At 53.3% G+C, this 15,367-nt stretch overlaps 1 protein-coding gene across 1 annotated transcript in view; it reads right to left on the bottom strand.

Annotated features, from left to right (window-relative positions):
* Positions 1–46: 46 nt before the first annotated feature.
* The window catches only part of Mfge8 (milk fat globule EGF and factor V/VIII domain containing), a 17,820-nt gene continuing 2,499 nt past the window's right edge, over positions 47–15,367 (bottom strand). The window contains exons 2-10 of the mRNA XM_048790138.1: positions 14,112–14,343; positions 11,100–11,225; positions 10,647–10,778; positions 8,079–8,260; positions 7,499–7,654; positions 6,466–6,610; positions 1,943–2,127; positions 978–1,133; positions 47–880 (exon numbers count right to left, since the gene is read on the bottom strand). Of these exons, the coding sequence (XP_048646095.1) occupies positions 710–880; positions 978–1,133; positions 1,943–2,127; positions 6,466–6,610; positions 7,499–7,654; positions 8,079–8,260; positions 10,647–10,778; positions 11,100–11,225; positions 14,112–14,343 (1,485 nt within the window). The 3' untranslated portion in view covers positions 47–709. The remainder of the gene's footprint in view (positions 881–977; positions 1,134–1,942; positions 2,128–6,465; positions 6,611–7,498; positions 7,655–8,078; positions 8,261–10,646; positions 10,779–11,099; positions 11,226–14,111; positions 14,344–15,367) is intronic.

Below are 15,367 nucleotides of genomic sequence, written 5' to 3'. Positions count from 1 at the left end.
CAGTCAAGTTCCATTTCGACAGGACAATGATGAAGCATGGCAAGAATTCCAGTGGAGAATACAAATATATTTTGGAAGCTGCCTGTGTGCTCGCGGGTGAAGAGCCAGCACAGAGGCCCTCACGCCCACCCAGCCTGCCCACCTCCCTGCCCAGCTGGCTTCCCCATCTGTCCACAGAACGCACCCCCCCAGCTTCTGTCTTCCTAGGGCTTCGGGACAAAGGTCCAGAGGGGTCTCCAGGGGGATAAAGGGGAAGTACTGCCGGGTGGGTGCAGTGGCAGGCCTGAGGCAGCAGCCTGTTACTTCCAAACTGTGCCTCACGGCTTCCTCTGGGGACATGGGAGTGTGGTGTGCAGAAAGGTGTTCAAGGTGACCCTGGCAGAGTGGACCCAGAGCCTGGAGTGGGGGACTCTGGAGAGGTGTAGGGAACCCACAGTCCTGAGCCTGCCCCTCCCTGTCCATCCCAGACCTACTCAACTCCACAGTGCCTGAGAAAAAGAGATGGCAGGAGGGCTGGGTGCCAGGGACAGTGGAAGATGGAGGGTGGGGGTGAGGACAGGGAGGGAGGGAGGGGACTGCATGTTGGCATCTCCTCTGAAGCCCCACTGCCCTCCCTGCCCCCAGCCCCACTACAATCAGAAAGGAGTTCCAAAGAGGCATGGCCCACAGGAGGCAGGAGGTTCTGGGAGGGGCAGGTGGCCCAGTAGCCTCAACGGCCCTCACTACTTCGGCTGGGCCTACCGCCACAGCCCAGCAGCTCCAGGCGCAGCGTGATGCGGTTGTGCCAGGCCACAGGCAGGATGCGCACATAGCGGGCAAAGATAGATGTCTCAAACATATTCTTCTTGTGAGAGTTGTTATCCAAGTTTCCAGGGAAGACCTGGAGGCAGAGGGGGTGTCAGGAGTACCCCAGAGTCAGCCTCCCTCCCCACGGTGCCCTGGGAATAGTGAGGGGAAGGCCCTGGACAGACACCCACCTTGCTGTCCGCAGCCCCTTGCTCCTTGTACTCGGTCCAGTTCACACCATCGTTACTATAGGCCACCTTGTAAGCTGCCACATACTGGATGTGGCCAAAGTCACGGGCCCCCTGGGTGATGATGCCTGTCACCTCTTTCTGGGAACCTAGGTCAACCTACAGGGAAAACCACGCACATTTTCTTGGCTTGCACCATCTCCAGGAAGGTGGAAAGAGGCAGGTGCACTGGGGCATGATTTGTTTGGGGAAAGCTACTTTCCTTGGCTGAGCCTCAGCTTCCTCATCTATAAAATGGGCACACATAATACCACCCATGGTGCTGGGCACTTCACTTCAATAAAGCTAGGGCTTGGCTAACTCTACAGCAATCCCTGCCAAGGCAGGCAGCCCTTCCTGGAACCCGACTCCTGGCCAGCTCCTTGGATCCAGAGACAGACACCTGCCCCCATCTCTCACCACTGTGGGGAAACTGCCCCTGGACAGACGTCCCAAGATCAAGGTTGCAAAGGAAACTCACTGCCACCCAGCACAAGCCCCAGCAGATCCTCATCCTGCCAGGACTCAGTTTCCCCATTTCTAACACAAGCTCTGGTTCTCCATCACTCAATATGTCTCAGTTACATAAGTCAGAGCACATCTGTTCTGTGTGCATATGGAAAGGTCCCAGGACACGGGGTGGGGTGGGGTGTGTCGGGGGGGGGGTGTCCCTCCTCCATCCTGCCCTACTGTTTGCCCACAGGTGGCTCTACCCTACACACATGCACCCTCTCTCCACCAGGGGGCCTTCGTGGAAGCAGGAGCACAAGAAAGGTGGGGCGTATTGGGAGGAAGAAAAAGAAAAGTCAAAGACAAACAAGGCTTTGCAGAGAGTCTCTTGGGGAGCACAGGCCTGGGCTGGGTGGAGACCTGGCAGCCCCACCTGATCCCACCAGACCAGCCTGCAGCCCAGGAGGGGCCGGACCCACCTGCAGCCACTCGGAGGCATCGTTGGTCTGGGCAGTCCAGGCGTTGAACTTGCCCTGCCTGTCCAGCCGCCCGTAGAAGGGGTACCAGCCGAAGGCACGCAGGCCCCAGGTCTTAAAGCTGCTGGAGGCTGTGATCTGCTTGTCGGGGATGGTGTTGTCCTTCAGGCCCAGAGGTTCAGAGCATCCTGCCAGCAAGCAGACAGGGGGCTGTCACCTGGATCTGGGATCCGCAGCTCCCCAGGGCATGAGCACAAGGCAATGAAGGGGAAGAACCACAGACCCCGATATGCCCCTGGCAGTCTTTCTTTTCTTTTTTTGTTTTTGTTTTTTTGGAGACAGGGTCTCACTATGTTGCCCAGGCTGGTCTTGAACTCCTGCCTCAGCCTCCTAAGCAGCCGGGACATGGGAATGCACCTCCACACCAGCCTTGGTATCCTGACAACAGAAAAAAGTTCCACCTGTCTTCAGGGACAACTGCTGTACTTGTCATTGCCTGCTTAGCTCTCTTCTCACCTCGGCTGGTCTTAGCTCCACCCCAACATCACCCAAGACATCCCTGCAGCCACGGCTCTTCTCCTTTGGCAGGCTCAGCTCCACCTTCAGACCGGACTAGAAAGACACCTCCTCCAAGAAGCCTGCCCTGACCACCTCACTGACATCTCCCTCCTCCTTCCTCCGGCACTCCCCCTTCCTCTGCATGCCTGCTGGCCACACTACTGATTCTGGGACTATCATCCAAAACATTAACCACCACCATGCCATTTACCCAGTGCTTTCTTCAGTCCTTCACTTACTTCAGCCACAGAAAAACCTTAAAGAAGTAGATATCAGCAACCCCATTCTACAGATGAGAAAATCAAGGCTAAGAGACATTAAGCATTGTGCCCAAGTCATACACACACAGACTCCTATCCACCATGCCCCCTGCCAGACCCAACCAAGGCCTGCGTGGTGGCAGCTCCATGATGTGCAGGACAATAGTCCCGCCCTCCAGCAGGTGGAAAGTAGAAAAGTCAGAGAATCTCCAGTGTTCAGGGATGTTCCTGTACCTTCTCCAGCAGCACCTTGTCTAATTTCTACCATAGGGCCTTTGCACACTCAAATGTTTTTGGGATGCTGTCACATAGCCCTGGGAGGGCTGGCCTAAAAAGGTGGCCTTTGCTGCACCCCGACCCACCCCAAACACCCAGGAATGTGCTGGAATATTTTGCATTCACATCTGCACCTGCGCCTGGCCAGAACAATTGGGGATGGGCAAGAGATAAAACTCTCCAAAGAATGATGGGTGTGTCTCACACCTGGAGGGGTCCCTGCCCCACAACTGCCTGTCCCTTGAAGGAATTGGGAGGTGGGGGTAGGAGGCATGGACAGCCATCTGGGACACACCTCCTCTGGCCATCCCTGGATGCCTACATCCTGGCCACTTGAGACATCTGCCTCCCAGATGCCCTGAGGAGCCTGCCAATTGTACCATCACCTCGTGAGGTCAGTGCTGTGCTCCTGGGCTGGCAGCTGGCTAGTCTGTTGTGTCCAGAACAGAGGACCCTTGGGAAGGCTACAGCCTGGGGTAGTTTTGCGGAGGACACCAATTCTGCATCATTTGCTTAAGGCAAGACCGTGCACAGACCACCTGTTTCTAGAAGGCCATGCTCATCTCCCTCTGGGCCTCCCCAGACTTCTAGGGAAAATGCAGGCGGGGGGGTACCAGGGCAAGAGCCATCATTCACTAGGTGAACCCAAGATGTCTCTTCCCTTCTCTAGGCCTCAATGTCCTCATCTGCAAAATGAGGTATTAAAGTAGTACTTCTCACTGGGTGCGGTGGCACACACCTGTAAACCCAGCAGCTCTGGACACTGAGGCAGGAGGATCACAAGTTCAAAGCCAGCCTCAGCAACTTAGCAAGGCCCTGAGCTACTTAGTGAGACCCTGTCTCAAAAGTAAAAATTAAAAATAAAAAAAAAGGGTTGGGGATGCGGCTTAGTGGTTGAGCATCCCTGGGTTCAATGCCCAGTACCAAACGATAAATAAAGTTCTATTTCTCACAGGTCATCTGGGGATCTTGTTAAGATAAAGATTCTGTATCAGCAGGCCTAGGGCAGGGCTGGAAGTCTGCGTGTGTAGGATGCTCCTAGGTGACACTGATATTGCTGGTCCATGGAGCTCCATGCCCACCAAGCCACCACTCATTCTCTAGCCAGGCTCCAGTCCCACAGGCCTTCATCTATCTTTCAATGCACCCCAGAGCCTTTGCACTTGTCATTCTCATGCCTGGAAAGCTCCTTCCATGCTTCCCAATGACTGCCTTTCCATCACTCAAGCTTCTACTCAAAGGCCACGCCCCACAGCAGATACTGTGCTGCCCGCTCCCATCACCCTCCACCATTTCCTTCAGAATTCTTTCTGCTATCTGATCTTTCTTTATTTGTTCCTTGTCTCCAATCTGACTCCCTCATAAGAATGCAAGTTCCATGAGGTCAAGGGTCTCACTCATATTGTTTCCTAGAGTCAGATATTCAGGGGGAGCTTAGAAAATTTCTTGAGTTAAATGGTTAATCAGTTCAACAGGGACATGGCACCTGCCTGCAAAGGCCAATCCTAGTGCAGGGCACTAGTACCCTTGTGGATTCCTGGGGAACATGCAGAGCTTAGCGCCACCTGTACACACACACACACACACACACACACACACACACAGATATATGCACATGCACACTAATACTCTCTCCAACCAACTGAAATGCCTGCAGGGAGAGAAGCCAGGCCAGACCTTGGGGGAAGCACCCAGGGCAACTCTGCCTCCTCATGTGTGAGGCCTGGCCTCTCCTGGCCCCAAGGGAAAGCCAGCTTTGGTGCCTCACGCATCACAGATCCTCGTTCTTACACCTTCCTTCCTGGGTCAGCACGGGGCCCAAGGGTAAACTTCATCTTTTATTCAGGGCTACCTATAACTGACACAGTGCCTCTGCGCACATTAGGGAAAGACACTCCTTTCTCAAGATACGTTACTATGGCAGCCTGAAGACCAAATCTTTGGCTGGGGATGTGGCTCAAGCGGTAGCGCGCTCGCCTGGCATGAGTGCGGCCCGGGTTCGATCCTCGGCACCACATACAAACAAAGATGTTGTGTCTGCCGAAAACTAAAAAATAAATATTAAAATTCTCTCTCTCTCTCTCTCACTCTCTTTAAAAAAAAAAAAAAAAAGAACCAAATCTTCAAGTTAAGACTATAAGGAGTGAGGGACTCCAAGGAGAGGAGCACAGACCTGGCTCCATCCTTTACCAGTTGCTCAAATTTCCTTTTAGCAGAAGGCAGTCTCTAACCCCCACTTAAATGAGATGGCTCAAAAATCTGTGACCCTGGGAGAGGGTCATATCACTACAGTTTATCCTTAAAAAAAAAAAAAAAAAAAAAGTGGTAGCCAGGTGCAGTGCAGCATACTTGCAATCCCGACAGCAAGGGAGGCTGAGGCAGGAGGACTGCAAGTTGAAGGCCAGCCTCAGCAACTTAGAGACCCTCTGTTCCAACATAAAAATTTTAAAAGGCTGGGAGAGTGGTAGACCTCTCTTGCCTACCAGGCACAAGGCCCAGGGTTCCACCCCCAGTACAGCACAACAAAGAGGAACCCAGCAAATCACAGAACTCAGTTCTGAGAAGTACTAGATGGTATCTAAAATGAGATAACAGGAAGAAGTACACAGAGAGGGGATGCAGGGCACAGGAGGGCAGGTCCTTCGTAAGGCAAAGAGCCACCTCTCAGCTCTATGGCTCTGCCTAGTGAGCTCTACAGTTCCACTGGTGACCAGAAGGTGGCACTGTGGCTGCAAAGACCTCAAGAAAGCTGAACTGAGCTGGGCTGAGACAGCACCCATCAGCTCAAGCCAGGCACCCAGACCTCTCCAATGGGGAGTTTCTCCTGGCTTATCAGAAATCTGTTCCTTTCTGGTCCCCATCTTTCCATCTGGGAATCTGGAGAGGGCAGCAGAAAGCATCCACACCCTACCATCCTGGAAGCCCCCGTGTTTCCCTTGAATGCAGACTATAGGAAGTTGCAGTAAAAGCACTGGACAGGTAGGATCAGAAGCCCAGGGCTTTATACCCAGCTTTATACCTCCCAGCTGTGTACTCTTGATAAATCATTTATCTAGGTCTCACTTCCCTCATTCATTCATTCACTCACTTATCAAATATTTATCAGGCACCAGAAATACATCAAGGAACAAAGCAGACATTCTCTGGAGGTAACATCTGCAAAACAGAACTAATGCTATATATTCTAGGAGCTCAAGGAAACAACCAGAGTAAATGAAACTACTCTGAAAACTGAAAGGACGTTTTTTTCTTCAGTACGTGGAATGCCACAGGCATAGGTTGGCGGACAGTTAAAACCTGGGCTGATGCCTCTGGCATGTATGTCCTATGTGAGCTCAGGTCCCTAGGACTTGCTATTGCCACTACCCAGCTTAAGAAAAGAGGGGACAGGAAAGGCCACCTCCAGAACTCACCATGGTCCCCAGCACTCACCATTCAACTCACAGCCAAGGAGCTCAAAGCGGAGGGTGCAGCCCCGGCGGCAGGACACGGGAAACAGCCTCACGTACTGTGCCTCCAGGGGCGAGCTGAACACGTTGATCTTCAGGCCGCTATTGTCCACATTTCCCTCAAACACCTAGGAGGGAGGGGATCAGTGTGAGTGGCCCCCCTTCCTGGACTTCCACACCCTCCTCTTTAGGCCTGGTAGGTAGACAGAGGGCTGGGAGAGCAGGCAGGGGCTCAGAGAGCAGCGCTTCCTTTGACCACCCCACAGCCCTCAGCAGATTCTTGTTCTTACACCTTCCTTCCTGTGTCACTATGAGGCCCAAGCATAAACCTCCATCTTTTATTCAGGGCTACCTGTAACTGATAGAGTGCCTCTGTGCACATTAGGAAAAGACACTCCTTTCTCAAGATACATTATTATGACAATTTTCTATAGACAAAAGTATACAAGCATTCAATATAAGTATTTTAAATAGTACCTGCTTAGTAATGACCTCCTTGAGCAGTCAGTATACAACCTGCACAGCTATACATTGTATCTCCGAAGGTTCAAAATGAAACCCACCTCAACCAGCACTACCACAACAAGTCATTGCACTACTTTAAGCCTCTCTATTCTCATCTAAAAAGGGGGGCTATTACTTGTAATCACACAACATGGTCACAATCTGTCTTTATCAGTTTTTTTAGGAGAGCAGGGATTGAACCCAGGGGCACTCAACCACTAAGCCATATCCCCAGCCCTGTTTTGTATTTTATTCAGAGACAGGGTTTCGCTGAGATGCTTAGGGCCTCACTAAGTTGCTGAGGCTAGCTTTGAACTCACAATCCTCCTGCCTCAGCCTCCCAATCTGCTGAGATTACAGGCGTGCGCCATCACGCCCCGCTCTGACTTTACCAGTTTCTAAAAACCAAGGCTCACCTCATGGCTAATCACCCAAGGTACTCTTGTCTCTCTGGGGCCCTCGGCCTGGGCTAGAAACCTACCAGGTGCTGACCTTAACCCCAGCAGGCCCACCTTGTCTCCAGACCGCTGTTCATCCTGGATGAACTGGAACTTGAGCCCATCAAGGCTGTAGGCCACCTTGAAGGTCTTCAGGTACTCGGCGTAACCTGCCCGGCTGGCACCCTGTGTCACCACACCTGTCACCCGCATCTTCCGAAGCAGGTTCACCTGCACCCAGGGAAAGAAGGATAGTACCCTCATCTCCCAGGGTCTTTCTACCTGGGATTCAGGCTGGCCCAGCTCTTTATCACCCACCCAGTGGAGGACAACCCAAGCAGAACACAGTACGGGCAGCTAAGGAGTAGCTCTAGTGGGGGGTTTGCTCCTCGGGCCCTCTAGGCCAGGGCTGGGGAAAGCACAGGAGGCCCCCAGAGGCCTCATGTAGAGCAAACAACCCCTCCATAACCAGGACCTGCTCCCTACTTATCCCAACCATCTACCCCAGGCCCCAAGGTTTCCCTCCCATTACAGATAGTTCACCAATGGAAACCTGTCACCTTGTTGCCTGGATGCCAGGAATGAGCTCCCCAGATGCAAACCCTCCATCTCACCTTCTCTCTTCACCCTGCCCAGGTCAGCATCTTCTCCATACCTGGATCCAGGGCTTCCTGTCATAGTTGCTGGCTGTCCAGGCGTTGACGATGCCCGTGCGGTGCAGGCGGGCCAGCTCCGGGGCCCAGCGCTGCAAACCCATGAAGCCCAAGTGCACAGAAGAGGCGGAGACCTGGAAGTCAGCGATGGCACCCTCCTCCATGCCCAGAGGCTTGGCACAGCCTGCAGGAAGGGACAGGACAGTGAGGGGGGCCACCCCAGCAGGTCCCAGGGCCCAGCTGGGACCAAAGGACAAGAAAGTAAGACAGTGTGACCTCTGCTGCAGAGCCAGAGCCAACCTCAGACCCTCACTCACAGCAGAGACCACAAAGGGACAATGAGGGCAGAGTGCCAGGAACAGGTACAGAGGAAAGGTGCCTGGGAGGCGCAGTGAGGAAGAGAGGGGCCAGGCCGGGACCGCCATGACCCGCAGCTGCAGTCTCCCTCCAGGCTGCAGTGGGTCTTGTTCTTACAGGGAATTGGGCAGCAACACTTCTGAAGTGCCACGAGGACTGGTGGGAGAAAATACAGTGTGAGCTCCTCTTTTTCAGCATGCCCCGCCCAGCCCCCCGGCTTCCCCAGCAGGGTGGCTTCAGGAGAAGGGGTACCTCAGACAGTAGTGAACAATACACACACCACACACAAAGCAATGAGCAAATCTGCCCAGAGTTTTCTAGAATCCCACTGGCAGGAGCTTTGTGGGTGGGGCAAAACGCCACCCTCTTTTCCCTTTAGCGTTTACACCTTCCGCCTGTGAGTCCTCAGCCATCTGTGAACACATCCCTGCCTGCGGCCCCATCACCTACATTGTTACCCCAGCGACATGGTACCAGGGACCCAGGACAGCCACCAACCCTACACTCACACACACCCCCATCTCCCCACCAGTCTGGGACTCTCAACCCCAGAGATGTACAGTGCTTCCAGCTGCCAAGCAAAGGACCCAGGACAAATCTACTCTGTCCCCCCCCCCCCTTCCTAGGGATTGAACCCAGAGGTGCTCTACCACTGAGCTATACCCCCAACCCTTTTCATTCTTTATTTTGAGACAGGACCTTGCTAAATTACTGAGGCTGGCCTTGAACTTATGATCCTCCTGCCTCAGCCTCCTGAGTCACTGGGATTACAGCCATGCACTACCGCACCCAGTCTGATACCTCTTAATCCAACATCCCAGGCTCATGCTCATGCTGAGCTTGATACTAACACACTCACAAGGAAGGTGAAGTGCCAAGTGGGGCCAGATGCCTAAGATCCAGGCTATACAGTGGATCTTAGTGGCTATACAGAGATATGACCCCAGGTGGGCCTCCAGGGCGATCCTCACACCCCACAGTGTCCACACCAAGGGACCCAAATGTGGGGATCTCTATGTGGGCATCGAGGAAAGAGACCACACAACAAACAAGGAGGGGCTGCAAAATCCCTCTGGGGGGTCCCCTGCCTGTGTGGTCACCTCCTGCCTTCTACACCAGGTGCTGCCATATCCAGCCCCTGGCTGAGAAGCTGAAAGAAGGCTAGGTGGGTAATTCCCACTCAGGCACACCCATGGTTACCTCGGCTCCCAGGACGGTAATTAGTGGCCCACCTGGCCCCACCCAGGGCTCATCTTCCTTGGCGACCTCCCCTACCCACACACACATCCTTCCACCCAGGACCTCAAATACATCTGGCCTCAGTGCACAGCCCAAGGCACGGGCCCTCAGCACGGCCTCCTCTGAAGTTAAGGGCATCCTGGCACTTTGCCTGCTTTTCGTCAGGGACCCAGCCCCATTTCTTCTGGAGGTCAGCAAGCCTCAGAGCCCACCCCAACATCTACTTGAAGGAGGACCAGTCACTGTTCTGCCCCCAGCCCAAGATGTTTAGCAAATGACCTGCTAGAACGTGGGACCCCCACTCTACCCAACCCTAAATTCAAATATGGACCCATCCACCCCACAGAGGGCAAGAAAGGGTCCTGGTGTGACTGGGGCCCAGGGAGGGAGGGACTCCCAGTAGGCATGGAAAACTGTTGCCAGCAATGCCAGCTGGGCACCCACCCAGGCCATTCTGTGGCCATGTGGATAACAGAGTAGGTCAAACTGGGTCAGCCCCTCTGCACACGCCAGGCCTCTGGCCATCACACCATGAGAGAATGACCCAGCCTCCCCCTCCTCCCCTCCATGAGGAAGCCTTAGATCAAACTTGGACCAGGCGTGATTTACTAAGCTGCTGGGCCCCTAAAAATTAAGAATGTGTTTGTTTTCCCTTAATGGCAGAAAAATCCCAAGACTTAATTCTAACACTGTGTGTCTGGTTTGTGGTGACTCGGGAAACAGCACTCCCATGACCTCTGGGGTCACCACAACCCCTGCCTCCCCTGCAGCAAGGTCAGGCCTGGCTGGCAGTCTAAGAGAACAGAAAGAAGCCCGGGGAGGAAAGCAGGGCCCTTTATCGCCTTGGCCTAACTGAGATGCTCTCCCTCCCCTCAGTCTCCCCGAAGGCATCCTTGCCTCAGGGAATCAGGCCAGATTATAGCCTGTGGCACAGGACAGGGTCTGCCTCAGAAGCAGGCACTCAGAGAACTCACTGGTCTCACAGTGGACGCCCACGTAGCCCTGCGGGCACACGCAAATGTACTGGGTGAAGACATCCCCTCGGTGCGCATCGCCAATCACCTGGCACTCAGCATTGTGGTAACATGGGTTTGGGGAACAAGGACCTGGAATAGATAAGATGGGCAGGTGATCAGTGAGGAGCTGGGGACATACAGGAAGCAGCAAACAGTCCAAGCCCAAAAGGACACTCTACCCAAATTCAGCCTACTACCACCTCCTTCTCTTTTCCCCCAAATCTGCCTGACGGAGCCTCAGTTAGCTTGGAACCAAGGAGGTTCCAAATAAGGTAAGCATCCAGCTTTCCTTATGACCTGGAAGTTCCCAGGGCAATGCTAGGTGTCATCAGGAGAGGCACTGGAGACCCCTGCCTACTTGGGGAAGAGCTATGGGCTAGGGTGGAAAAGCAGGCCCTTGCAGGCAGGTACCTCTCTCTGTCTCGTTGCAAATGAGGCCTGTGAAGCCCTCAGGGCAGAGGCAGTAGAAGAGGGCGTTGTCCTGGCCCATCAAGCAGGTCCCACCATTCAGGCACAGGCTGGAGTCGCAGAAGTCACCTACAATGGCAGTCCCTACTTAATCATTCCATTAATGTTTGGAGGGTCAACTACTATGAACATGTGAGGCCCCTGAAACAGGAAAGCCAGATGCAGCCCAGTCCTTGAGAAGCCAGTGGAGAAAAGGAAGGCCAGTCAACAGATGATAAACAAGTGCCACACACTAGCAGAAAAGTGCACAGGGGCCACCAGAGTCTGATTTCTTCCAGGGAGATGTAAGTTTTACAAATGAGGGGACATTTGAGCTGGGTCTAAAAGACAGAATGAGAAGGTTTCAACCTGGGAAATGACAGAAGAACATTCTAGAAAAGCAGAAGCACTGAGGGCATGCTGTGTTGGAGAATAGTAACATGTATCTGAAAGGGTAGTTTGGGCCAGACCAGGAAAGATCTTAAGAATGACAAGTTTAGGAGGACACGGTGGCACACGCCAATAATCCCAGCTACTCAGTAGATTAAGGCAGGAGGACAGAAAGTTCAAGGCCAGCCATAGCAACTTAACAGAGACCCTCTCTCAAAAGCAAATAAAAAGGGCAAGGGAAGTAGTTCAGCAGTATAGCACTTGCCTAGCATGTGGCAGGCCCTGAGTTCCATGCCCAGTACCACCAAAAAAAGGAAAAAAAAAAAAAAAAGATTGCAAGTTTAGATTTTGCATCCTGCCAATTAGTAGCTTCTAACTTTCCTTCAGTCTCCACAGCATTGTCCAACAGGAACACACACTTTCTCAAGTGTGAGGTAGGATGGGGAAACCAGTTTTAATTCTTGGAAGAAGGTTGAAAAATCCCACCTTCAGAAACACGGACAGGGTCACCTGAGATGGGGAGGGTTTGGTGGCTGCAGACAGATCCCTCTGGATGAATGGTGAGGGAGGAAGTCAGATCAAAAGAGTGAGGGGCAAGGATGGATTTGAGAGACACTGTGGAGCAAGAGTTTTTAAAGGTAGGAGAGGCCATTATGGCTTTTGGATGGGGCCCTGGGTGACAGATGTGCATTATCAGTTCAGATGAAGAACACAGGAGAAGGGGGGAAGGGGGAGGAAGAGGAGGAGAAGGAAGAGAAAGAGAAATCGGCAGCAGCTATCTTGAGATAGGCACCTGGGTTTGTGGTCTGTAGGACTGTATGTAGGGCAGTGCTCAAATCCTGCTCCTATTCCCACACCCGGAAAGGAGCCCACTGAAAGCAGGGTTCTTGGCCCACTCCCTTGGAAGCCCTCCTTACTCCAGCACATCCTCAGTCTCTTGGCTCTGATGTCAACCAGTGAACTGCGGCCCTCCTCCAGGGTTAGCTGGCCCTAACCAGGGTCCTCTAAGGACGGTAGAATCCCAGAGGGCCTTCTCAAGACCGCACACCCAAACCTGCTATTTGGCTAAAACAGGAGAACGCCCCCCCCCCCATAGTCACCACCCCAGAATAAAGGGTCTTTCTGACATCTCAAAGCCCCAGGGAGCTCAGGCTTGCCCAGCTCCTCAGGCAACACCATTAATGAACACAGCCCTCAGCGCTCCACCTCACAGGGGCCTGGGGAGCTTAAGGCGGCTCCCAAAGAGCTATTAGTCATTGGCTTTAAATAGCAGGTTAATCCCCTCCTCTGACCTGGCAGGCCACAGGCAAGCCTCACACAGAGGCTCCAGAAGCTGGGAATGGCCAAGACCTGGGCTCCCCCAACCCAACAGGGACTTCTTTCCTCCTTCCCTAGGGCACCTTCCCCCTATACTACTGGGGGGAGGGGTTAAACAGTGGTATAGGGATGGGGGAGGGAGGGTGTCCTTTACCGGGCCAAGCATTAGATTGTCTGGGGCAGAGTAACCTGCACAAGGTAGAGGAGGTGAGTCCCCTCCTCATGCGGGGGGCGAGGGGCGGGGGCGAGGGGCAGATCACCCTCTACAAAGCCATTTGGGATTTCAGGATGCAGCTCTTTGGTAAATTTCCACAGGGTCATCTGCTTGGGGAACACTTAATTGGGGGCACAGAGAGGAGGCGGAACCGGGCTTTGAAGACCCACTCATCTTGCCCGGTGGCTGGGAAGGACCAGTTCAGCTTCGGGGAAGGCGGGGGTCCCACCCATTATAGGATGGCAGGGCTGTAGTCTCATTTTTATGAGAAAATGATGGAGGAGCTATCTGAAGAGCTCTTACCCTCACCCTCAGTGGGCACCACTTTTCACAGCGAAGGAGATGAGGCATCCCCAGGAACCGCGTGCCGGAGGCCCAGCTGTCTACTGGGGGCCTCTAAGCGGAGGAGGAGGACCACGGAAGATACAGCACCCGGCCAAGGCCACCGGAGGGAGGGAGTCGGGAGACTCCCCACCAGGAGGCAGCCCTTTCAAAGTTCCTCCCCATTCTCTTGGCCCCCTGCCGGATCCACCTGGAGCCCAGGCGACCGCACCGACTCTCCAGCCCTTCCCTTATCTGACCAGACCGGGACAAGCGGGGGCGCAAAAATCCAAAGAACTGTCCAGCCAGGTGGAAGTTGCCGGGGAAAGTTGGTCGAAGAAAACGCTTCGTTTCAAAAGCGGTGGAAGGATTCGAGAGTCAGCCACAGTTACAGGTCTTCATTTTACAGACGGGAAAAGAGAGGCCCGACGCAGCGGATTCCTTTGTTATGTGTATGCCGCATCCCTGAGGGCGCAGGGCTGTCACCCGGTGTCCCGCGTCCCCACCCAGCGCGCCACCCTCAATCACTGCCTAAAAGTTCCAGCACGGAGAGCAGCGAGGCCGAGCGCTGCCCACCTCTCCGGCCAGGGCGCAGTTGGAGAAGCCTCCCGGCGCGGGTCCCCCGCGCTTCGCCCAAGTTTGTCAACAGGGAGGCGGAGGGAGGGCGCCGCGGAGAACTTCCGAGAGACGCGGAGAGGAGGGGCGAGCGCGAGAGGGCGGCGCGGGCCACTCACCCGAAGCGGCGAAGAGGCCGGAGGCGCAGAGCAGCGTGCCGCACAGCGCGGCCAGCAGCGCGGGGGTCCTGCATAGTGTGGGGGCGCGGGCGACGTGCTGGACGGTCGGGACCCGCGAGCTCTCGCTCCTGCTCCTCTGGGACCGGAATAAATCGGGCAGCTCGGCACCGCCCACAGGCCCACGTGCTCCGCCCCGACCCGCCCGGGGCGGACTCGGGGCGGGGCTTCGTGGCTAGGGAGGGAAGGAGGAGGGTCCTAGGGGTCCCGGCCACCGGCCACCCGCCTCCCTGCGGGGCCACACCCAGCATCCCACTTGGTGGGAGGCGCCAAGTCTCCGCTCCTGAGTGCGCTGGACACTCAGGAGGAATTAAAATGAAAAATAAAAGATTTTTTAGAATTAAGAAGAGATGCTAAAGCTTATTCATAATCACAGAAATGAATTAAAACTACAATGAGTACCGTGTTTCACTTAACAGATTGGCAAGTATCATATTATTATTACCGTGGTGGCTGTGCACTGAGAGTAAAACTTGGTTCAACTTCTCTGTTTGGTAATACCTATCAAAATGACAAGTGCTGACACAATACAAGCTAACAATTCCGCTTATAGGCATTCATCCTACAGAAATTCACAAGTGCAACTGATATATATATATATTAAAGTATCATGGCAGCATCATCTAAAATAGTAAAAAGACCAAAAAAGGAATTAGCAAACTTTTTTCTGTAAAGATTCCAAATAGAAAATATTTTGGGATTTGTGGGCCATAAGGTCTCCATAGCAACTACTCACCTCTGCCCTTGTTCCAGGAAAGCAGCCATAGACAACACTGAAGGAAATGAGCCTATGTGGCTGCCCAAGAGGCAAAACCAGACTGAAGGAAACTTGCCTGTCACATTGACTTTTTACTGATTCTTTTTTATCATGTGCAAATACCCCTTGTTTGGAAAAAACAATATTTTAATAATAATTTATTCCAGACTAGCAAAATGGGGGAGGGGGATACACACATCTCCCCTACTGGTGTTTGAGACCTAGGTTGAGATGAGCCCACTGGCAGGAGGCTTTTCTTAAAACCATTCTGAAAGGGGAAAAAATGTGTGATGAACTCAGTCACAGAAAAAACATTTGATAATATTCCACGACCTTCATGACAGAGCTCTCAACATGGAGGAATACAAGGGAATTTCCTCAGCCTGATTAAAAATATATATATATATATTTTATATATATATTTTATATATATATATATATA

This window comes from Marmota marmota, unplaced genomic scaffold (genome assembly GCF_001458135.2).
Source record: "Marmota marmota marmota unplaced genomic scaffold, marMar, whole genome shotgun sequence".
Classification (NCBI taxonomy): domain Eukaryota; kingdom Metazoa; phylum Chordata; class Mammalia; order Rodentia; family Sciuridae; genus Marmota; species Marmota marmota.
This window is presented reverse-complemented; position numbering and strand designations above follow the sequence as displayed.